The sequence below is a fragment of the Protopterus annectens genome, chromosome 3.part1, assembly GCF_019279795.1.
Source record: "Protopterus annectens isolate FY-2018-M chromosome 3.part1, PAN1.0, whole genome shotgun sequence".
In the NCBI taxonomy this organism is placed as follows: domain Eukaryota; kingdom Metazoa; phylum Chordata; order Ceratodontiformes; family Protopteridae; genus Protopterus; species Protopterus annectens.
Window position 1 is genome coordinate 976,635,345 of NC_056732.1, and position 25,670 is coordinate 976,661,014.

The following is a 25,670-nucleotide window of genomic DNA, read 5'->3' on the forward strand; positions in this document are numbered from 1 at the left end:
TTCTTGCTCCTTACCGATGTCAGTAAAAGTTAATAATTGCATTACTTGTGCAAAGCAAATACCTCATAAAGATTTTCATTCGTACTGTATTCCTTGCCTAGGCCCTGACCACGACGTAACTTGCTGTCGGTTTTGTGCTTTATTTAATCAGCGCACTATCCGTCATCTGTATATTTTCGCCTCCAAATATTTCTGTTCTCGGTTTAATTATCCAGAAATGTCATTGGTTAGCCATCCGACTACCGGGATTCCGAAAAAAAACCCGCAAAGATAAAGACAGAGACAGGCTGCCGAGGTCCAAAACTGCCGACGATGCTTCTCCTAAGCCAGTTGCCAGTTCGCCGGTACTCAGTGAGGCGCTTTTGCAGCCCGTGATACCCGCTACTTCTGATTCGCAGGCCTACTGAGACCCATTCAGAGTCCGGTATGCCGCAAAATGCTTCAACTATGGAACCCGCGGATGTCCGGAGCCAATGTGCAAGCACGGACTTCTGAGGGTGTATTCAGGCCTACGGATTTGCATATTAAACCAACGCCTCCTTCTTTACTTGGGCCCAAATCTCGATCCAGGTCTTAAAAAAAAGACGACGCTCAGGCCTCTATGCCTAAAAAACAAATGGTAAGAATGGCTGAAGATCTAATAACTCTAATCAGGGGTAGCCAACCCCCCCCCTTCTAAGAGGCTTAGGACTGAAGTTGCTTATGAATCTTCTGATCACGATTCTGTTTTTTCTGAGTATTCTGATGATCTGGATTTGCCCTTATCTACTTATGAAGATTCTGATGCAGAGGACTCTCTTCCCTCTGCTTCTTCTCCTGAGGATTTTTCTTTTGGGGAAACCTTACATACTCTAAGGGAACATTTCCACTGGGAAAGCCAGGATTTCTCTGATTCAAAAAAGAGGCTTAGGGATTTCCTTCTCCTACCTCAGCATAGGCATTTATCTATTCCTCCTGTACTAGACATTATTGATTACGATTTTTCGGAATCTAGTTTGTCCCCAGATTCCCTGCCTCCTGCACCCAGAAAACCTGACAAGATACTACAGGGTTCCTGAGTCCCACAAGTTCCTTTTCAAAAATTCTATTGCAGATCCAGAGACTATTTTACAGGGTCCCAAGGGCATTAAGGTTTCTACTGCTAAAAATCCTACCCCTTCTGTTAGAGACTCCAGGGCGCTGGATAGATGGGGTAAGAAGGTTTATACTTCTGTAGCCTTGGCCATTATGGCTTTAAACTGCCAGTTTCATATGTTAAATATCAGCAACATGTTATTGGACTGCTTAAACAGAAAATGATGTTGATTCCTGACTGTGTGGAAAATAAAGAATTACAGGATTTAATGCATTCTGCCGAACAAGTTGGAAAACCTACTTCGCAATGTGGTTTTGATTCTTTAGATGCCTCTAGCAGGGCTGCTGTTACTGGGTCTGTACTAAGAAGGCATGCTTGGCTTAAGGAGCAATCTTTGCCTGATCATGTTAAAGCTAAATTGTTGGATGCTCCTTTAAATCAGGACCGCCTGTTTGGCAGCAAGGCTGAGGAAGTTCTTAAAAAGATGGAAGATAAAGCTAAATCTATGCAAACTGTTAAAGATCTTTTACAAGTTCAGCCTCCTAGATTTAGTAGGCACTGGCCCACTAAAAATTGGTCCTTTCCAGCCCCTTCCAGGTCTTCTCAAGCCAAACCCAGATACAGCAAAAACCCAGGTTTCAGTCCCAGGAGACTCACAGAACTAAGCAGTGGGGGGCGTCCACTTTCAAATCTGGGAATAATAAGACTCCCCCCTATGGTAAACTGTCTCAATGACTTCCTTTTAAAATTTCCAGGCACTTATCAACTGACTGCCCCTTTGGGGGAAAAGATTGCTCTTCATGCAAAGAATTGGGAACTCACCCAGGACAAATGGGTTTTGAATATAGTGTCCCAGGGATACAGATTTCACTTCCACACGTTGCCAACACCAAGTGGGTGGCTGGACCTACCCACAAATCAGTGGGCAGAGGCCCAAAAACAAGTGCTTTCTCTCTTAAGCATGGGGTCTATTCAACTGGTACCAGAATAGAAAAAGGGACAAGGTTTCTACTCGAGACTTTTCCTGGTACCCAGAAAAGACAATTCATGGCGTCCTATCCTGGACCTGTCTACTCTAAACAACATTTTGGAGATTCCAAAATTCAAGATGCTGACTCTTCACCAATTACTTCCTATGCTAGGCAAAGATGCCTGGTTGGCAACACTAGATTTAAAAGAAGCATACCTGCACATCCCAATCAGGGAATCTTGCAGAAAATACCTACGCTTCAAATCAGGCTACACACACTATCAGTTCTCTGCACTGCCCTTTGGCTTATCTACTGTGCCCAGGGTATTCACAAAGTGCCTAGCTCCAGTTATTGCATTTTGCATATTCAAATATACCCATACCTGGATGATTGTCTTATTCAGGCAGAAAGCCAGGACATACTTTTGAATCATCTGGCCTTTGTAAAAAGGGTTCTAACTTCTCTGGGGTACACCATAAACGAAAATAAATCACACCTGGTACCCTGTCAACAATGCATTCCTGGGAGCAAGCTTGAATAGAACTTCCCAGATGACTTGCCTCACGCCAGAGAAACAAATTCATTTGTCAACCTACTTCAAACAAGTGGCCACAAAAACCCTGCTATCTGCAAGACAAATACTGCAGGTCTTGGGGTTCATGGCCTCCTGCATTCTTCTAATTCCATATGCAAGACTGCATGTGAGGAAAATACAATGGAATCTAAAAAGCCTATGGTGTCAACATTCTCAAGACCTAGAAACAATGATTCCTATCATAACTTGCCTATGCCTAGAGTCACTTTGGTGGGCAGAGGCCTGCCACCAAAACAAGGGACTACCTTTCACACCACCCCCTGCCACCCAAACCCTAACAGATGCATCAGACTATGCATGGGGAGCTCACCTGGCAGGGAAGTGCATTCAGGGCAAATGAAACCCAAGTCAAATGCACCTGCATATCAATTAAAAAAGAAATGTTAGCTGTACAGAATGCTCTGACAGCCTTCAAGGACCACATTCTTCCAGGACAACTAATGGTAAAGACGGACAACACCACTGTTATGTGGTACATAAACAAGCAGGGAGGTACACATTCTTACCCCCTCTGCAGACTAGCCATGGCATTGTGGAACACAGCCTTGAGCTACCAAGTGCACCTACAAGCTCAGTTCCTGCCAGGAAAATTAAATACACTGGCAGACGGACTAAGCAGAAACCTCATGGACCCACACGAGTGGAAACTGGAACCAAGGATTTTCAACATGTTGACAAGCAAATGGGGCATCCCAGATATAGACCTGTTTGCCTCTCCCCAGAACTACCAATTGGACAAATTTTGCACAAGGACTCCCCACAAACAAGCCTGGAAAGTGGATGCTCTGCCCTTCAGCTGGAAAAACCTATCAAGTCTATGCCTTCCCCCCTCTGCCTCTGCTGTCCAAAGTACTGCTAAAAATCAAACAGGACAAACCAAGGATGATTTTGATTGCTCCAGACTGGCCACGCCAACACTGGTACCCCCTCCTGTGCAGTGTGTCACAGTTATATCCATGGCACCTGCCTCCGACTCCTTCCCTGCTGTCTCCGCAGGAGAACCAGATTCTGCACCCTCAGCTTCTAACACTGAAACTTTCAGCCTGGCTAATTACTTAATTACTCCTTTACCATCCCTCAGCAAACCTGTGATGGATATCATTTTAGAGGCAAGGAGGCCTAATAATAGAAAATCTTATGTTGAAAAATGGAAAAGATTCTGTGCCTGGAATAAATCTCAAGGGATGAGCACAGCAGCGCCCAATTTACCTCAGATTTTACGATACTTAACTGAGATGCTTCACAAGGGTATGTCTTTTTCCTCCATTAAAATCCATGCCTCAGCCATTTCAGCTCCTGAACCTCCCATCTTCTCTCATCCACTGCTCCAGCAGTTCCTCAGAGGGGCCAAACATTTGAGACCACCCACTAGAGCTCCAACCCCAGCCTTGGACCTTAACTTTGTCTTGGAGAAACTCACTCTACCTCCTTTCGAGCCAGCTGCTACTGCAGACTTAAAATTTCTTTCTTGAAAAACAGCTTTCCTTTTAGCAATCACTTCAGCTAGAAGGGTATCTGAATTACAGGCCCTCATGGCAGTGGAGCCTTTCATCATCTTTCATGCGGATAGGGTGTCCCTCAGAACCAATCCATCCTTCATGCCCAAGGTGGTATCCAGTGTGGCTCTTAATGAGTCCATTCATTTGCCAAATTTTTTTCCCAATCCACAGAGTAAAGGGGAACGGATGCATTCCTTAGATGTGCACAGACAACTTGGATTCTACGTGGACAGGACTAAACCTCAAAGGAAATCTGAACGGCTGGTGGCATTTGCTGCAGGGGAAGAGGGGAAAACTATTTCAAAGCAAACCATTTCTAAATGGATAAGCCATTGCATTAATTTCTGCTATAAGCACCATGGAAAACCTATCCCCCAGGGGATCAAACCTCACTCCACCAGGGCTGCATCTACTTTTACAGCCTTTCTCAGAGGCGTCCCTACCAGAGACATCCTAGAAGCTGCTACCTGGAGTTCTGTACATACTTTCACCAAGCATTATCATTTGCCAATTTTCTCTAAATCCAGAGCTGGCTTTGCCACTGCAGTCTTGCATGGCCTTATAGCTGGCCCTAATGCTATCTAAATTCCTCCTCCCAACCATACTTTGGGAATCTACCCAAATGTAATGACTGCAACAGTGAAACATGAAGAACATAGTACAGTTGTGTACACTTACCATAAATGTAGATGTTCGAGTGTATTCACTGTTGCAGTCCTGGTTACTCTCCCTCCAGCCCCCTAACTTCTTTTGACTATACCTCTACTTTCCTTTACTATGCTTAAAAGCCTTTTTGGTGCATTTGCTTTTTTGTTGGAGGTATATTTTTGTACTTTTATATTTAATTGCTTCCCATTAGGGGGGCACCTGACATCTGAGGCAAGAAAAACTGATGTAATGGTGTCGGCTGCATGGTTTATACCCCTGATGACCTGACGTCATGGAAGAAGGGACAGCAACTGACGCAGGACCCAAGAATTTGTTAATCAGGCTGACTGAGGGCTACCTGCAAGCAGATAACCCAAATGTAATGACTGCAACAGTGAATACACTCGAACATCTACATTTGTGGTAAGTGTACACAACTGTACTTTCTGGGGCCGAAAGGTGTGGACTGAGTTATAGCCTGGTAGCACAGGGGTGCTTTCTGCTACTTTAAACCAGGTCTCTGTACAGCACAAATGTCGATATTCTCCATTTTGAGGAGTGCTTTGAGCAAGTGCAGCTTGAGATTTAGACTTCTAGTGCTGAGCAGCATGACCCTCGGATTGCATTTATTTATAGCTGTTACGGTGGTAATTTTGTCTTTGTAACATCACCTAAAAAGGCACTGTAGGGGTGGCAAGAGCCTTAGCCAGTATCCAGAAACCCAGGGGTGACAGATGCAGGCCATCTCTGGCAAAGCATCGAGGTCTGTCAGTCATGTCATCCCAAGCAGACAGATGCTGGATCCCCTTAGAATTGCACGAGAAACTTAGCCAATTGTTGAAGTCCATCATTTTTTGCTTGTACTGCGGTATCATTCTGGGCAATGGTAGGATGCTGCTCAGGGCTAGGGTCATACCTGCCTGGGCCACATAATCCGAGAGCTCCTCTGTGTCTCTTTTCATGTAGTCCAGGGAGGTTTACACCCAAGTCATACTTGTACTCGCACTGTGTAGGTGAGCTGTGTGTCTTGTGGTTTGTGCTGTGTTGTTTCTGTCTTGGTAGTCTCTGCTGTTTAGGTAGATTTCTGTTGAAAGCCTCCGTGAAGGTGGGTGTGTGGTTTGTGTTTTTGTGCGAGAGCTGTGATGGTAGGTGTTCTGGAGGGCTATGTGTTGCATGTGGTGTGGTGCAGGAGGGCTATGTGTTGCATGTGGTGTGGTGCAGGTGTTGACCTTCTCCTCTTGACCAGCTATTCCGGTCTTGGCTTGAGAGTGCATGGCTTCCAATTTGGATATACAAGTGCATCTCTCACAAGTCTGAGTCTTGGGAGGTAAGAGGAGAGGGATGTCCTTCAAGGATGCATCTGCAGTCCTTACAAATGGGTTGTCCTGTTGTCAGGCAGCCCTTCGGTCGGCCGGATTCCAAAGTCTGGGTCTGGCTTCGGCTGGTGTCGCACTTCACCCGACGTCATAGCTGCAGTTCTTCGGGTATAAAGGCATCAGCCGACGCCATTTTCCTCAGTCTTTCTTGCCGTGGCCAAGCAGAAGCTGTTTGCAAGTGCCGGTCGGTCAGATCCAGAGATTACTACTACCGAATACTACTTCGAAGACTTCTAAAAAGCTAAGTACCCCATTGGGGACTCTTTCTAAGTCTGAGTCTTGGGAGGTAAGAGGAGAGGGTTGCCCTGTGTACATGAGGCAGTTGCTACACTGCCTCAGAATGTCCAAGTTCACCAGGTTAATAGACGAAAACATAGGGAACTGGCCTTTAGACATGCCAGGAGGGATGGTCATTATTACTAAGTACTGGAGCTGTTTCCTTATATATTCCTTTTACAGGAAAAACGTCACTCAATGTGTCTGAGTTTGTACAGAGCACTGCCAAACACTTGAGGGGAAACATATGTAGAGCTTGAACATTTAAGGATGAAATATTTAGGCATATCTTCTGAAGTTAGAAAGAAATCAAGCAGTATTTACTGAAAAATAAAGAATTAGCTTGTCAAGAATGATGAAAAGAGGGTAGTCGCATCCTGCGTCTCACTTTAGGCAGAGCTATTAGGACTACTAAATTCCTGTTCTGTGCACTCGAACATGATATGCACATCCCTTTCTTCCACTCCTTTTTGTGTTTTGGGAAGACCATGACACCCTTCTTTTAGAAGTTGCGGTGAAAAATGTCTTAGTTTCGAAGAAAACATAATTGCTGATAGTAGCAGTCCATAGCTGCTGCAGTTCTCCTTGTCTTGCTCCAAATAAGTAACTACTCAGAGCTGTATAACACAGCTTCCGCATAGCATCCCCCCTTTTTAAAAGGAGCATCGTAAATGAAAGTCTGGTATGAGGAGGTTCATCTTCAGTAGCAATATGATTAATGCAGTGTGGCATTAGGACAGCTTGACCCATGAAACTCTTCCAGTCTACTGGGTTCTTCTTCTTATCCTATAATATGCTGCAAGAACTGCTTCTGCAGATCTTTTTTGCCAAGCCACAATTGGTCCAAGGCAACTTTTATGTATTTTGAAGTACAACTTTAAGTACAGTCTTCCATTGATTCATTACTGTTGTAGGTTTTCATTTTTGGATTCAGTTTGCTGTCTTTTCCTTTTGTGAAAAATTTCCTCCACTTTTCTAGTACCCCCCCAAAGTCTGATATATGTTGCCATAGCTTTAAAATTAATCAGATGATTCAGAATTGTATTTTGACTTTTTTTCCTTGCACCTCAGTGTATTGTTAACACTGTATGTTAGTGAAGTAAATATGAACAGTTGGTTCATTTATTTTTCTTCTTCTGATGGAGGCATTCATAATTTTTAGGATAGTTTCTCCTGCCTTCTCTCATGGACCAGGCATTCCGTAAATGTTAGGGCTGTCCTACAAGTCATCTCTGTATATTTGGAGAACTGTTTTATGTGAAGATTTTATGTTACAATAAGTTTCACTAGTGTGCTGTATTGTGCAAGTTGGCGGTACACTTTTCAGGGTTTCCCCTTATTCTCCACTGTGGCATGACCGTAGAATTGATCTATAAAATTTTGGGTGGGGGTCCAGGGGGCTTGCCCTAAAAAATAGTTTTTTTCACTCACACATTTTCAGAATTAAATTTTCAGTAAATGATGAGCAGCAACAAAAAGATCATTAATGGCTCATAGGTAAACCAGATTCAGGTGTGCACATAAAGGCACAGACCATGCTTTAATCTGCTTAGGAGCACAGCATAACATTTATAAGTGTGATGTTTGCCAGGCATTTACCCTAGTCACCTCCAGTACTTTATGCGTATGAAAAATATCTCTTGGCTGGGCGAAGTGACTCACCATCTGAGCTGAAAACGTCTTCATCTTTCTTGGAATTGGTACAGTTAATGGCTAATGTAGATTGCCCTAAGCCTTCTAAATGTACACACAAGCCTTCAAAACCAGACACATTGAGACCCTCTTGTCCAGGACCCAAACCCAGGAAGTGAACAGAAGAGTATGTCCTTCCTTGGATCACTGTTGCAGTATTCCAAACTGTTAGGTTAACTTGGACAACCAGCCAGAGTGCCAAAGCCAAAACCTTCCATATAGCCATATGTCTGATGTATGACCTATGCTGGTGGATGTAAGGGTACACAGGCAGACCTATTAGTGTATATCCTCAGAATATCATGCCGCCAGTCAGAATGCAGGTCTTGTACCCATCTGTCTGTTCTACCTGTGGTCGTCATTGGTACCACTGGCCTTTACTAGTTCAGGTAAGTGGCGCATTGGGGAACCTTCCTTTATTTTTCTCATTTGTATTGCTGCTGCTATTTCTATTAGATATCGGCTAGGAGGGAAAGTGCGATTTCCGGTATCTGGTGCAGAGCATGACTACAGAAATTGTACAATCTGTCAGTCCTTTGTTCCAAAGACCCTAAGAACTAGACTTTCATCTCTTAATTTCTACTTGGAAATTTGGATGTTTCCCAAGCAAAGATGGTGGACCCTCCCACTTCCAACATCCTGCCCATTCAAAAGGAAAAATATAACGGGCCTAGCTTTGATATTGTGACTGCCCAGTCGGACTCTTGACATACCCGCAGAGGTCTTTGGAACCCATGATATGCCTGATGCTTTCACGGACTCCTGCTACTGTGACCCCGCTGGAAACCAGTATGGCATTTGAAGATCACATATCTAAAAAAAACGGAAGCTAATGATTAATGGTGAGAAGAGAGAACCATGTTTAATAATTTCCAAAGGAAAGACATACTGCAGATACTTGGAGTGGAAGTTCAAATCTCTGGATCACTCATTGAAGTTCATCAGGGTTCAGAGCCTCCAAATTTAGTGAAACCAGATGTTGCATCAAGAAGAAACAAACAAAAACATAAAAATGTCCCCACTCCCCCACCTCCAGATGTCCAAAAAAAAGGAGTGGATGGATTTTTCACAGGGTCAGTTTAAGGCCAGTATGACACTTGGGCCACCATCCTTTTCACGGCCTGCCATTGCTGCTTCTCCTTCCATTCCACAAAGCAGACAATTGGACACTTCTGAAGATGAAAAGAATGAATCCGACTCTGAGCACCCAGATCCATTCACCAGGTCTAGCGGCCCCTTATGATGATTCCATTTCTCCTGACTCCCATGTTGAAGAGGCATCATTTGGGAAAACTATTAATATGATGGAGTTTGAATGGGACTCTAAACAGATTTCTGTTCAGTAGACGTGCAGTAACCTCTTGGAAGTAGGAATCCCTGCTGCTGTACTCCTCTGCTCTGGAGGCTTTCTTGGATGCCTTTGCATCTGCTTCCATTACACTAGACTTTCATCCACCAGCACCAAAATGGCCTGACATGTTTTAAAAAGTGTCTGAGGACCTGACATTTCTGTTAGAAAATACAGAGGGGTCTGCCAATTTTTAAGTCATCAGACAAGCCCTCTAGGTTGCTTCCTGCTGCCAGTGCTTTTCTTCCTGATGAAGACAGCAGGACAGCAAGCAGATTGGGGAAAAGTTTGTATGCTCTTCACTCTGGCCTTTAGAGCTCTAAATGACTAATTACTTATTGTCTGTTCTCAACAAATTATATAAATCTGGTCTTCTCCTGAGGAGCCTACCACTAAACAGCAGGCTTTAGTTTGATGGCTTAGCTAGGCACAGTATTAAATGCATCTGTGATTCAGTGGAAGTTTCTTCCAGGGCAACTGCTACAGGTTTTATCATCGGGAGATATGCATAGTTACATTCTTAGCCCCTTCCAGAAGATATTAAGGAGAAACTCATAGACTCTCCTTTAAACAGGGGTCTTTTGTTTGGTCCAGATGTTGCCAATCTTTTCAAACCATTGCAAGAACAAGTTGAAATTTTGAAGGACTGTAGACAGATATGTCTTACTTCTGTGCCAAGATACCAAAGGAATTGTCCTGCAGTACCAGTGTAGATGTGCATTCAGGTCAGCATAAGGCATAAATGTTCATTTTAAGTACGAAGTGCAAAATATCCTTGTCTGTCTGCTGACAGTGCTACAGTATGTAATAGAGTAAATTTCCAGTGAACATTTTGAAAATTGCCAGTTGTATGGGGCTACCCTTAAGACAGTTGAAGGCAGTCTTACAATGTTTTTTATTTATTTATTTATTTATTTTTTTGCCACACGTTTTAAACGTGATTTAAAAAGTATCAGTAGCAGACATAGTTCTTTTAAAACTATTATGAGCAAATATAGTTCTAATCTTGCATCTTGGGTTATTGTAACTGATTTGAAGTTGACATCTTCATTCACCTTGGGAAATGAGATTTTATCCTGGTTCTGAGACATGACCAGTACTTTAACAATGTCATTTAAGTAAGTGTCAGATCAGCATTTAAAATCCCGAGCCTGTTGTGTGGTGCATAGGGAAAAATATCTGAGAATAACTTAGTCCTGCTTCAGCTGGCTCCTCCAGTGAATGGAAAGCTGTTTGGGTAAAGTTGAAGTAAGTGACCAGTGTTAGCCTACCCATCCTTTGGAGAAGGAAACTGCCTGATCTGCTACACTGGTGACTCCTAACAGAGGCTATGAGAATGCACCATTGAGGTAGACTTGTGAAAGGGATGCCAAACAAGGCTGCTGGGGGTAGCTGGGTGGTGGTGCGGAAACATTCATGCACCAAACAGGCCCAATATTGGAATCCATCCTTTACCTGAGTGAGCCAAAGTGCATGCCATGAGGCCAACAGAGGTTTGGTACCCTAAAAGAAAACCCTGATCATTGTCTGGGTAATAGTACTGGCCAAGAGGAGAGCTGATGGTTAGGAAGCAGAAGTGAGAAAAATTACAAAGAAATAGAAAAGTAAATGTCCTCAGTACTGTCTTATTTTTTCATCAGATTCCTTGTTGGTTCAGTTGTCAGGTTTGCAGTCTACTGGTCCTCTGAATTTATGGTATCTTGGAAATGAACTGCAGTGGCAGTTTTACATGGTTACTTCTGCTAGTTTTGTTTTGCGAAAGAGACATTTTCATACAGGTTCTTCTGATCCATAATTTCATTTTTTCAATAAGTTTGAGTGGGCAATCACATGTGGGACAGTCAGGTTAGGGTATGGAGAAATGAGGATGGTTTCCTTAATTTCATTGACCTGACAGTGTGTGATTTTTTTTTTTTTTTTTTTTTTTTTTTGCATCCAGCAATATCACTTTGATATCAGAGTTGTTCTAGAGGAAAGTTACTTTTCTTCACTTGCTGATTGTAGTGGGTTAGACAACCAACAGTATCTGCCACGGATTGTTGACACTTTATCACAGGGCATTCTTTCTTACCATTGCCATTGTAAAACAGTCCGGGAGTGGGTGGGAAAGTACAGTGGGTTGCTGGATATTTTTTAAATTGATAGCAGTTCTTAGTTCAGGACATGCATAATCGAGGAGCTTGAGAAACCCTCTGCCCCTCCAGTGTCACTGTAAAGAAATCTCTGTTTGAGTGAGGGGGGAGTAACTGCAGTAGGTTAGGTAAACAAGCATTTTCTTCCTTCCTGTGTTTTTTTTGTAACATAACACATGCAAATATTGAAGCAAGGCACACCCAGTAAGCATGGCTGTGTAGAACCTCTAATTTAAAACAAGTGAGGAACATAACTTGTTCTTCGTGTTTCACAATTGCAGTCATCACACTTGGGTTATCTGCCTGCAGGTAGCCCTCAGTCAGCCCGAATTCCAGAGACTTAGTATTTCTGCGTCGGTTGCTGTCGCTCCAGGAATTACGTCAGGTCGTCAGGGGTATAAAAACAGGCAGTCGACACCATTACATCAGGCTTTCTTGCCAGGGAGCAAGAAGCAGAAGCAGTTCGCAAGTGCTGGTCGGCCACTACCTGAGTTTTCGTTTACGAATTGAATCATCCTGAAGTCTTCTAAAGCCAAGTACCCCTTTGGGGATCCTTTTTTCTTGCTCTAACCAATCTCAGAAAAAGTTAATGATTGTCTTCCCTGTGGAAAGCAAATACCACACCGTGATTTTCATTCTTACTGTGTCACCTGTCTAGGCCCAGACCACAATGTACCTCGATGTCGGTTTTGTGCTTGTTCAACTCCCGATTCATTTGTCATCGGGCCCTTATTGCTGCTAAATACTTTTGATGTTCTTCATGTTTCACTGTTGCAGTCATTACATTAGGGTAATCCGCTGGCAGGTTGCCCTCAGTTGGCCTGAATATCAAAGTCTTGGGTCCTGCGTCGGTTGCTGTCTTCTCTTCCATGACATCAGGTCATCAGGGGTATAAAACATGCAGCCGACGTCATTTTATTCAGTTTTTCTTGCCCCAGATGTCAGATGCCCCCCAAATGGGGAGCATATATATATATATATATATATATATATATATATATAAACAGCAATATATACGTAAATGTTTTAGCAACATAAACTTTACCTTCATCTAAAAGCAAATACACCACAAAGGCTTTAGAATATAGTGAAGGAAAGAGAAGTTCTAGAAAAAGGGGGATGGTGGATGGGTAACCCGGACTGCAACAGTGAATACACTCGTCGAACATCTACATTTATGGTAAGTGTACACAGCTGTACTATGTTCATGTTTCACTGTTCCAGTCATTACATTTGGGTAGAATCCCAAAGCTGTGGATGGGAGGATGGAACTAAATACCATTAGGAGCGGCTATAAGGCGCTGCAGAGCTGCAGTGGCAAAGCCTGCCCTGGATTTAGAGAAGAGAGGCAAATGATAATGCTTTGTAAAAGTATGAACAGAGCTCCAAGTAGCAGCTTCTAGAATGTCTTTGGTTGGAACTCCTCTGAGAAAGGCTGCTGAGATAGAGGCAGCCCTGGTGGAATGTGACCTGATTCCCTTGGGCACCGGTTTACCATGATGCAAGTATCAGAAACCAATGCAGTAGCTTATCCACTTAGAAATAGTCTGCTTTGATATAGCCTTCCCCTCTGATCCTGCAGCAAATGCCACCAGTAGTTGCTCAGACTTTCTTAGAGATGTGGTCCTGTTTAAGTAGAATCTTAGTTGTCTGTGTACGTCCAATTAATGCAGAATCCACTTCCCCTTGTTTTGCGGATTTGGGTAAAATGTTGGCAGGTGAATAGTTTGGTTAAGAGCCATACTGGATACCACCTTAGGCATAAAGGAAGGATTGGTCCTGAGGGACACCCTGTCCGGGTAAAATGTTATAAAAGGCTCCACAGCCATGAGGGCCTGTAGTTCTGAAACCCTTCTTGCTGAAGTGATTGCCAAAAGGAAAGCTGTTTTCCAAGATAAAAACTATATATCTGCAGTAGTAAAGCAACAGTGAATACACTCACATCTACATTTATGTTAAGTGTACACAACTGTACTTTCTCGATCTCCGTATTCATAAATGACTTCAGTAAGCCATCCGACTACCAATATTCCGAAAAAACGTAAGGATAAAGACAGAGAAAGCACAGGTTCAAAGCTGCTGATAACGCTTCTCCTAAGCCAGTCACCAGTTCGCCGGTACTCAGGCACTTTCGCAGCCCCTGATGCCTGCTTCAGTGGATTTGCAGGCCTCTACTGAGACCCGTTCAGAGTCCGGTATGCTGCGAGACTCTTCTTCGACTATGGAATTGGCGGATGTCCCTACCTTGGATGGGTCGGAGCCGCTGAGCAGGCACCAGCTTTTGAGGAAGTTCTTTGAACTACCGATGTTCGACACAAACGGACTGCTTATTCCATATGCTAGACTGCATATGAGGAAACTTCAATGGTACTTAAAAAGTCTAAGTCTTTGGTGCCAACATTCTCAGGACCTGGAAACTGTCATTCCCATTATACCCTGTCTAAGGACAGAGTTCCTTTGGTGGGCAGCAGCATGCAACCACAACAAGGGACTGCCCTTTACCCAACCCCACGCCACCCAGACCCTAACCACAGACACATCGGACTATGCCTGTGGGGCAAACATGGACGGCAAGTGCATTCAGGGCCACTGGAGCCCAAATCAAATGCATCTGCACATCAACCAGAAAGAGGTGCTAGCTGTGCAGCACGCTCCGACAGCTTTCAGATCCCTTTTCTCTCCAGGACACCTGCTAATAAAAACAGACAACGCCACAGTTATGTGGTACATCAACAAGCAGGGGAGAACCCACTCTGCAGGCTAGCCATGGCCCTGTGGAACACAGCCTTGGACATGCAGGTCCATCTGCAAGCTCAGTTCCTGCCAGGCAAACAAAACTTGCTGGCAGATGATTTAAGCAGAAATCTCCTAGACCCACACGAGTGGCAACTAGAGCCCAGCACCTTCAACCTTCTGATTCAGAAATGGGGGACCCCAGAGATGGATCTCAATACCTCCCTCTACATTCACCAGCTCAGCAGATTCTGCACCAGGACACCTCACAGCAGGGCCTGGAAATTGGATTCCCTATCCTTCCAGTGGGTAAATTCCTCCTCTCAAGAGTATTGCTCAAGATAAGACAGGACAGACCAAGGACAATTCTGATTGCCCCAGACTGGCCACGCCAACACTGGTACCCACTCCTACAAAGCTTGTCACCGGTGCCACCCTGGCACCTACACCAGAGCCCAGTCCTGCTCTCTCAGCAGGGGGACAGATCTTGGATCTGCAACTGCAAACCCTAAATCTTGCAGCCTGACTTATTCCTTGAATTCTCCCCCAGTAGCCAGCCTAAGCAAGCAGGTGCTGGACATCATCCTTGAAGCCAGAAGACGGAGCCCTATCCTTCTCCTCCATTAAGACTCCATACCTCTGCCATTTTGGCTCATTACAACACTGAGCCACCTCTCTTCTCTCACCCTCTTATCAAACAGTTCCCGAGAGGGGCAAACAACTTAAGGCCACCAAGGAGAGCACCCACCCCTGCTTGGGACCTTGACTTTGTACTGGAAAAGCTCACGCTACCCCCTTTGAGCCTGCAGCATCAGCAGAGTTAAAATTCCTCTCTTGGAAAACAGCTTTGCTTATGGCCATCACTTCAGCTAGAAGAGTGTCTGAGGTACAAGCACTTAATGGCTGTGGAACCCTTCATTATTTTCCATGCGGACAGGGTTTCCTTCAGGACTAACCCTTCCTTTATGCCTAAAGTGGTGTCCAGTGTGGCTCTCAATCAATCCATCCACTTGCCTACCCTTCTTCCCTAATTCTCAAAGGGGAAAGGATCCTGCACTCCTTGGTCATGCACAGACAGCTCAGATTCTACCTTGATAGGGCTAAGCCCTTCGGAAAATCTGACCAGTTACTAGTCAGCTTTGCAACAGGGGCAGAGGGCTAGACCATTTCAAAGCAAACAGTTTCCAAATGGATAGCACATTGCATCCATTTCTGCTACAAGCACCATGGGAAACCAACCCCTCAGGAGGTCAGAACACATTCCACTAGGCAACTTCTACCTCTACAGCATTCCTCAGGGGAGTCTCTAACAGGGACATCCTGGAAGCTGCTACCTGGAGTTCTGTTACACCTTCACCAAGCATTACTATCTGCCTATCTTTTCCAAATCCAGGGCAGGTTTTGCAACAGCAGTCCTGCAAAGGCATTCTAGCCAGCCCTAACTCTTCCTGACTGCCTCCACCCTTCTTCAGCTTTGGGAATCTACCCAAGTGTGATGACTGCAACAGTGAAACACGAAGAACATAGTACAGTTGTGTACACTTACCATAAATGTAGATGTTCGAGTGTATTCACTGTTGCAGTCCTGGTTTCCCTCCCTCAAGCCCCCTGGTTTCTCTCTATTTCTGTCTCTCTCTAAACTCTCTGCCTTTTACTACCCTCCCCCCGTTTCAGGGGTATTGGTATTGGTATTTACTTTTTACTGGTGGTGTTTTCCCCACCATAACTTAGCTCCCTATTGGGGGGGGGGTTCCTGACATTTGGGGCAAAAAAACTGATGTAATGGCATTGGCTGCCTGTTTTTGTACCCCTGACGACCTGATGTCATTCCTGGAGCGACAGCAACTGACGCAGAAATAATAAGTCTCTGGTATTCGGGACGACTGAGGGCTACCTGCAGGCAGATAACCCAAGTGTGATGACTGCAACAGTGAATACACTCAAACATCTACATTTATGGTAAGTGTACACAACTGTACTTTCTTGTCTGGGAATTAAAAGTAGCTGAACGTGTATATTGTAGGCATTTTGGTTATTGGATTTGAAACATTCTGACAGCTAGCTATGCTCAGCATATAATGTCACATTTCTTCTCCCCAACTCAAGGGAGTGAATGCAGTCCATTGCCACTGCACCTAGGTAGACTGTTCTTTCAAATGGTCACCTCATGCTTCCCAATTACAGTTGCTCTTTTGCCTGGTGTCATTGAGCCATCTAGTCAATACAGTTACCAAGACAGCAGTCATTCATTGCCAACCAAAACTTGATATCGTATGAAGATAATACCTTTTGAAATTAGTTTGGAGCTAAACTGATATACTGAGAACTGCTTGATTTTGTTTTTGGCCATATAGTAAGCTTGTAAGCTACATATGTGATTGCATAATTATTTTAAGTAAATGAAGCTGTGTAATGGTAGCCAAGTAATGTTTTAAATACATATGCTTTTTTGCTTCTCTAGATTTCGGCCAAATTCGCAGTTGTGTTTGTCACTCTTCAGTACAATGTCACTGTTCCTGGCACAGGTAACAAAAAAAATTACATTAGATGAGCCTTTGTTAGAAGAAAAGAAACAGTAAAGTCTGTGTGCGTGTCTGTGTGTTTTTGTACCAAATGTCATTTTTGGTGAAGTGCTGTGTGGTATGTTACAGAAAAAAGTGTTTTTCCTCTGCTCTTGTAAAGTTGCAGGATAATAAAAGGTGTTTGCACACAGTTTGTTTTACCTTGCTTTTTGTTTGTGTTGGTATAAAAATGTGAGAGAATTTTTTTATTGTTTTTGCTCTTTCCATAAAGTTAAACCATTTCTGTAAAGAAAACACGGGTCATTTTTGGCCATTCTTATAATTTGTTTTTTAGGCATAGAGGCCTGAGCATGTGGCCTGGGCGTCGGTTTTTAGGCATGGTTTGACATTTAGGCCTAAGTAAAGAAGGAGGCGTCTGTTTAATATGCAAATCCATAGGCCTGAATACACCCTCAGAAGCCGGTGCCTGCACATCGGCTGTGGACCCATCCAAGGTAGAGACATCCACGGGGTCCATATTTGAAGCATCTCTCGGCATACCGGACTCCGAATGGGTCTCAGAGGCCAGCGAATCAGAAGTAGCGGGTATCAGGGGGCTGCGAAAGCACCTCACTGAGTACCGGCGAACTGGCGACTGGCTTAGGAGAAGCGCCGTCAGCAGTTTTGGACCTCAGCGACCTGTCTCTGTCTTTATCTTTGCATTTTTTCAGGATCCCGGTAGTCGGATGGCTAACCGACGACATTTCTGGATTAATAAACCAAGAACCGAAATATTTGGAGGCGAAAATATACTGACGACGAATAGTGTGCTGATTAAAGCACAAAACCGACAGCAAGGTACGTCGTGGTCAGGGCCTAGGCAAGGAATACAGTACAAATTAAAATCTTTGAGGTATTTGCTTTCCACAAGTAATGCAGTTATTAACTTTTACTAACATCGGAAAGGAGCAAGAAAAAGTTTCCCCAATGGAGTACTTAGCTTTTAGTTGAAGACTTCGGTTCTGAAACTCGAAAACGAAAATTCAGGAGTCGGCCGACCGGCACTTGCGAACTGCTCCCGTTTCGGGCACCGCACGGCAAGAAGGTCTGATGTAATGGCGTCGGCTGCATGTTTTATACCCCTCGACCTGATGTCATGGAAGAAGGGACAGCAACCGACGCAGGACCCAAGACTTTGTTAATCAGGCTGACTGAGGGCTACCTGCAAGCAGATAACCCAAATGTAATGACTGCAACAGTGAATACACTCGAACATCTACATTTATGGTAGGTGTACACAACTGTACTTCATCACACTTGGGTTATCTGCCTGCAGGTAGCCCTCAGTCGGCCCGAATACCAGAGTCTTGGGATTTCTGCGAAGGGATGCTGTCACCTCTTCCATGACGTCAGGTCGTCAGGGGTATACAACATGCAGCCGATGCCATTACATCAGCTTTTCTTGCCGAGTAGAGCCCAAAGCAGAAGCAGTTCGCAAGTGCCGGTTGGCTGCTATCTGAAATTTTCATTATTCGAGTTTCAGACCTGAAGTCTTTTAAAGCTAAGTACCCTGTTGGGGATCCTTTTTTCTTGCTCTAACTGATGTCAGAAAAAGTTAACAATTGTCTTGCCTGTGGAAAGCAAATACCTCACAGAGATTTTCATTCTTACTGCATCACCCGTTTAGGCCCACACCACGACGTTCCTCGCTGTCAGTTTTGTGCCCTGTTCAATGCCCGAACTATTCATCGTTGGGCTATCTTTGTTGCTAAATTCTTTCGCTCTTGTTCTCCGTATTCCGAAATGACTTCGATAAGCCATCCGACTACCGATCTCCCGAAAAAATGTAAGAATAAAGACAGAGACAGACTGCATAGATCCAAAACTGCTGACAACACTTCCGTTAAGCTAGTCACCAGTCCGCCGGTACTCAGTGAGGCGCTTTTGCAGCCCCTGATACCCGCTTCTACAGATTCGCAGGCTTCTACTGAGACCCATTTGGAGTCTGGTATGTTGCGAGATGCTTCTTCGACTATGGAACCTGCGGTTGTCTCTACCTTGGATGGGTCCAGAGCTGCTGTGAAGGCACCGGCTTCTGAGGGTGTATTCAGACCTTCCGATGTTCGTATTAAACAGACTACTTTGTTTCAGACTAAAACTACCAAATTTCTCAGGCCCAGAGTTCGCACTACGCCTAGGAAACCGAGAACCAAAGCGCATTCTCAAGCTCCCATGCCACAGAAACAAATGCTTAGAATGGCTGAAGACCTTATTACTTTAATTAGGGGAAGCCAGCCTTCCCCCTCTAAAAGACAAAGAATTGATTTTCCTTCTGATTCTTCAGACCATGAGACCGATGACTCTGACCCCTCAGATTACCAGGACATACCCTTATCTCCCTATGAGGATTCAGATGCAGAGGATTCTATCCCCTCTGCCTCCCCACTAGAGGATTTTTCTTTTGGTGAAACCCATTATACCCTCAGAGAGCATTTCCGCTGGGAATGCCAGGACTACCCACAGTCCAAAAAGAGACTCCTGGAATTTTTAAACTTGCCTCAGCACAGGCCTCTAGCTTATATCCCCCTTGTTCTGGAAGTTGTAAATGATGTCTTCATGGAATCCAGTCTTACCCCTGATACTGTGCCACCGGCTCCTAGAAAGCCTTACAGGTTCTACAGAGTACCTGACTCTCACAAATTTATATTTAAAAATCCCACTGCGGATCCAGAGACCATTTCCCAGGGACCTAAAGGTATTAAGGCTACTGCAGTCAAAAGCCCTACCCCTTCGTACAGGGATTCTATCAGGGCTTTAAATTGCCAGTTTCACATATTTAAATACCAGCAGGATATTATGGAACTAATTAAACAAAAAATGATGTTGATTCCTGATTGTGCAGAACATAAAGATTTACAAGAGTTAATGCATTCTGCAAACAATGTTGGAAAACATAATTTGCAGTGTGGTTTTGATGCTTTAGAAGCATCTTGCAGGGCTGCTGTCACTGGGTCTTTTCTTAGAAGGCATGCGTGGCTGAAGGAACAAATCTTGCCAGACCATGTCAAAGCAAAATTACTAGATGCTGCATTAAACCAAGAATGTTGGTTTGGCACTAAAACAGAAGGGGTTCTTAAAAAGATGGAGGAAAAAGCTAAATTTATGCAAACTGTTAAAGAATTCCTACAGGTACACCCACCTAGATTCAGTAGGCATTGGCCTCCAAAAAACTGATCCCTTCCAGTCCCCTCCCAGACCTTCTCAGTCCAAACCCAGGGGCAGCAGACCACCAAGACTACAGTCTCAGGGTATGCACAGATCTAAACAATGGAGTGCTCCCACCTCAAAAACAGGGAGTGGTAAGCCACCCTCTTATGGAAAAAGTTCACAATAAGGTGTCCTTAATCCTTCCCAACCATGCCCAAGTACTCGTACCACTAGGAGGAAAACTCACCCTGCATGCAAAAAACTGGGAGTACATTACCCAGGACAGATGGGTCTTAAACATTGTATCTCAGGGATACAGATTCTACTTCCACTCACTGCCATCCCCAAGCGGGTTGCCAGACTTCCCCCCAGGACAGATGGGTCTTAAACATTGTATCCCAGGGATACAGATTCTACTTCCACTCACTGCCATCCCCAAGCGGGTTGCCAGACTTCCCCCCAAACCAGTGGGCAGAGGCCCAAAAGCAAATGCTTTCTCTTCTCAGTATCGGGGCTATTTAGCCTGTTCCAACAGAGCAAAGGGGACAGGAAACTACTCCAGACTGTTTCTGGTGCCCAGCAAAGAAAACTCTTGGCACCCTGTCCTGGATCTGTCAATTCTCAACACCTTTTCTGGTGGTACCAAAATTCAAAATGCTTACTCTCCAACAGCTGCTTCCTATGCTAGTCAAGGACTCCTGGCTGGTCACCCTAGACTTAAAAGAAGTTTATATGCACATCCCCATAAGGGAATCTTGCAGGAAATATCTACATTTCAGGACAGGCTCTATGCACTATTAGTTCTCTGCAGTTCCCTTTGGCTTATCTACTGTGCCCAGAGTATTCACAAAATGCCTGGCTCCAGCCATTGCATACTGCAGGCAGAGAAAAATTCAAATTTACCCATACTTGGATGAATGCCTGATTCAGGTGGACAGTCAGGAATTGCCACTTCAGCACCTGACATTTATAAAGAGACTTCTAACTTTTCTGGAGTATACCATCAATGACAAGAAGTCACAACTGGTACCCAGCCAAAAAAATTGTATTCCAGGGAGCAAGCTTGAACAGAACTTCCCAGATGAAATTCCTCACTCCAGAAAAACAGGTTTATTTGACAAACTACTTCAAACTTCTGGCCACCCAAACCAAGCTATCTGCAAGAAAAATACTACAATCCCCAAGGGTTCATGGCCTCTTGATTCTCCTAATTGCATATGCAAGACTGCATATGAGGAAACTTCAGTGATAATTAAAAAGTCTCTGGAGTCAACATTCTCAGAACCTGGAAACAATGATTGCTATCATTCTTTGCCTAAGGACAGAGTTATTTTGGTGGGCAGAGGCCTGCTACCACAACAATGGACTCCCTTTCACTCAACATATGCAACAGATGCATAAGACTATGCATGGGAGGCTCACATGGCAGGCACATGCATTCAAGGTGAATGGAGCCCAAGACAAATGCACCTGCATATCAATCAAAAAGAAATGTTAGCTGTACAGAATGCACTGACAGCCTTCAAATACCTTATCCTTCCAGGACAGCTCTTGATAAAGACAGACAACACCACAATTATGTGGTACATAAACAAGCAGGGGGGAACTCATTCCTACCTACTCTGCAGGCTAGCCATGGCTCTGTGGAACACAGCCTTGAGCAATCATGTGCACCTGCAAGCTCAGTTCCTGCCAGGCAAACTAAATGCACTGGCAGTCGACTTGAGCAGAATTCTAATGGACTCACACGAGTGGAAATTGGAACTAAACTCATTCAAACGTCTAATCCACAGGTGAGGGACACCAGAGGTAGACCTGTTTGCCTCCCCACAGAACCATCAGTTGAGCAAGTTTTGCACCAGAACTCCCCACAGCCAAGCATGGAAAGTGGGTGCCCTATCCTTTACATGAGAGAACCTCTCAATCTGTGCCTTTCCCTCTCTGCCCCTCCTCTCGAAAGTACTACTCAAGATCAAACAGGACAGGCCATGGACAGTCCTGATTGCACAAGACTGGCCACGCCAACACTGGTACCCACTTTTACGCAGTCTGACAGTAGTGCCACCCTGGCACTTGCATCAGACCCCTTCCCTGCTGTCCCAGCAGGAGGGCCAGATTTTGCATCCTCAACTGCAAACTCTTAACCTAGCAGCCTGGCTTATTCCCTGAATACGTCACCGACAACCCTCTGCAAGCAGGTGCTAGATGTCATCCTTGTGGCCAGGAGGCCTAGTACTAGGAAATCCTATTCAGAAAAGTGGAAAAGATACTGTTCTTGGAGCCAGTCTCCAGGAAAGGACACATCCATGCCCACCTTACCTCAAATCCTAGATTATCTAGCAGAGCTGCTCCACAAAGGCCTATCCTTCTCATCAGGCAAGATTCATGCCTCTGCCATCTCAGCTCATTACAATACTGAGCCACTCCTCTTCTCTCACCCTCTGATCAAACAGTTCCTGAGAGGAGCTAACCATTTAAGACCCAGTTCCTGAGAGGAGCTAACCATTTAAGACCGCCGAGGAGAGCTCCTACTCCTGCCAGGGACCTTAACTTTGTACTAGAGAAGCTCACGCTTCCCCTTTTGAGCCTGCTGCTACAGCAGAGTTAAAATTCCTCTCTTGGAAAACAGCCTTACTTCTAGCCATCACTTCAGCAAAAAGAGTGTCTGAGATGTTCGTGTTACCCTGCTGCAGTCATCACACTTGGGTTATCCTGTCGTCAGGCGGTCCCGCAGTCGGACGGATTTCCAAAGTCTTGGTCTGACGTCGGTTGCTGTCGCCTCATCCCTGACGTCAGTGCACCAGGGGTACATATATTGCAACCAACGCCATTTTCTTCAGTCTTTCTTGCCGCGCGGTGCCCAAAGCAGAAGCAGTTCGCAAGTGCCGGTCGGCCAACTCCTGAGATTTTCGAATTTCAGACCGAAGTCTTCTGTAAAGCTAAGTACCCCGTTGGGGAACCTTTTCTTGCCTCAGACCGATGTCAGAAAAAGTTAACAATTGTATTTCTTGTGGGAAGCAAATACCTCATAAGGATTTTCATTCTTATTGCATACCTTGCCTAGGCCCTGATCACGACGTCACTTCATGTCGTTTTTGTGCTAGATTTAATAAACGTACTATTAAAAGACGATTTGATTTCGCACTACACTTTTTTGGCAGAAAATTTAATTATAACATGCCGTCGGAGCTATCGACTACCGGCGTGCACAAAAAGCACAGGGATAAGGATCGACAGCCCAGGCCTAAGCCCAATTCTGAGGCCTCGGTTGATCTGGTCTCCGGTTAACAGTGACGCTCTGACGCAGCCTCTGACTACCGCAGTTCAGAAACCAGAGACCGCTACGGATATTTTGACAGAATGTACTAGGCCGACGCAGCCTTTTACTTCAGGCCCTACCGACGATTTACCTTCCAAGGATGTCGGTACTTCGGAAACGCCATCGCCTTCTGAAGGCGTTTTCAGACCGACGACTCTTAGTCAAAACGTTTTCCAAATCAAAGACTCCTTCCAAATCTAAAAAGGCTTCACTTCAGTCTCCTGTTCAAGGCCCTATGCCTAAGAAACAGATGCTCAAGATGGCTGAAGATTTGATTTCTCTTATCAGGGGTTCTCAGCCTCCTCCTGACAAAAGGAAGAATCTGTTTCCTGTGAACAACTGTCTATTTCTTCGGATTCCTCTGAAGACCAAGACTATTGCTTCTCTCCTTATGAAGATTCTGATGCTGAGGACTCAGCTTCCCCTCCAGAAGATTACTCTTTTGGGGAAACTTTACACACTATGAGGGAACATTTTCACTGGGAAGGTCAGGATTACTCTGATTCCAAGAAAAGGCTCAGAGACTTTCTTTTACTCCCCCAACACAGACCTCTAGCCATCCCTCCTGTTTTGGACATTGTAGATGATGTCTATTTAGAGTCCAGTTTCAACCCTGACTCTCTGCCTCCTGCCCCGGCCAAACCTGACAGATACTACAGAGTACCTGATTCCCACAAATTTCTTTACAAAAGCCCAGTAGCTGACCCAGAGACTATCTCCCAGGGTCCCAAGGGGGCTAAGGCTTCCATGGCTAAAAATCCAGTACCTTCCGAAAGGGATTCAAGAGCACTAGACAGATGGGGGGAAAAGGTTTACACCTCAGCCACTTTAGCTATGAGAGCTCTAAACTGTCAATTTCATATGCTTAAGTATCAGCAATTTCTGATCTCTCAGTTAAAACAAAAGATAACCACCCTCCCTCAACAATCTGAATTGAAAGAAGTACAGGATTTGTTGCACGCCACCGAGCAGGTGGGCAAACACACCTTACAATGTGGGTTTGATTCTTTAGAGGCCTCCTGCAGAGCAGCTGTCACTGGTTCAGTTATACGTAGGCATGCCTGGTTAAAGGAACAAAGTCTGCCTGATCATGTTAAAGCAAAACTACTAGATGCTCCCTTACAGCAGGATGTTCTTTTTGATGTTAAAGCAGAAGAAGTTTTAAAGAAAATGGAAGATAAGGCAAAATCTATGCAGACAGTCAAAGATTTCCTACAGGTACAACCCCCTCGCTTCAGCAGAAACTGGCCAACAAAGAATTGATCCTTTCTAGCCACTGACAGGCCTCAGAGAGGTAAATACAGGCGCCCAAGGGGCAGAGGACAATCACAAGCTCAGTATAAACCTTGCCAATGGGGCACTCCAACCCAGAAGGGAGGAGAAGACAGGTCTCAATCCACCAGAAGGCAAACTCAATGACTTGCACCTCAGCTGGCCAAACAAAGCTCTTTTGTCAGCCCCCCTGGGGGGAAAACTAGCACTATTTGCAGACAACTGGCATATGGTCACAAAGGACAAATGGGTCCTAGACATAATTTTACGAGGATACAGATTCCACTTTCACACCTTGCCAATAAAAAGAGGAATGCCAAACCTGCCACAAAATCAAAGGGCAGAGGCTCAAAAACAAATTACAGCTCTCATGGCCATGAGAGCCATTCAAAGGGTACCAACTCAAGAGCAAGGCCAAGGATTTTACTCAAGACTCTTCCTAGTACCCAGAAAAGAAAATGCTTGGAGACCAATTCTGGACCTTTCAATTCTCAACACTTATTTACAAGATCCCCAATTCAAGATGCTAACACTACAGCAGCTACTTCCCATGTTGGGCAAGGAAGCATGGCTGGTAACGTTGGACCTCAAGGAGGCATATCTGCATGTCCCTTTCAGACCAACTTGCAGAAGATACCTCCGTTTCATTGCAGGTTCGACTCATTATCAATTATCTGCACTGCCCTTTAGCTTATCTACTGCACCCAGAGTATTCATAAAATGCCTGGCACCAGTAATTGCATATTGCAGACAAAGAGGAATTCAAATATATCCATACCTGGACGACTGCCTCATCCAATCAGAAAGAAGAGACATTCTTTTACAACATCTGGCTTTTGTGAAGCATCTACTAAATTGTCTGGGGTACACAGTAAACAAAAAGAAGTCAAAACTAGTACCCTCACAAAAAATGACATTCCTGGGTGCCAGCTTGGACACAACGGCCCAGAAGGCTTATCTTACACCAGACAAGCAATTACAACTGACTCAATATTTCAAGACAATGGCAACAAAGACCCAATTAAC

General features: G+C 44.6%; 1 protein-coding gene across 1 annotated transcript in view; it reads left to right on the top strand.

Moving 5' to 3' along the window:
- The window catches only part of TRAM1 (translocation associated membrane protein 1), a 641,016-nt gene that overhangs the window by 82,113 nt on the left and 533,233 nt on the right, over positions 1-25,670 (top strand). The window contains exon 2 of the mRNA XM_044067154.1: positions 16,807-16,870. Coding sequence (XP_043923089.1) covers positions 16,807-16,870 — 64 coding nt within the window. The remainder of the gene's footprint in view (positions 1-16,806; positions 16,871-25,670) is intronic.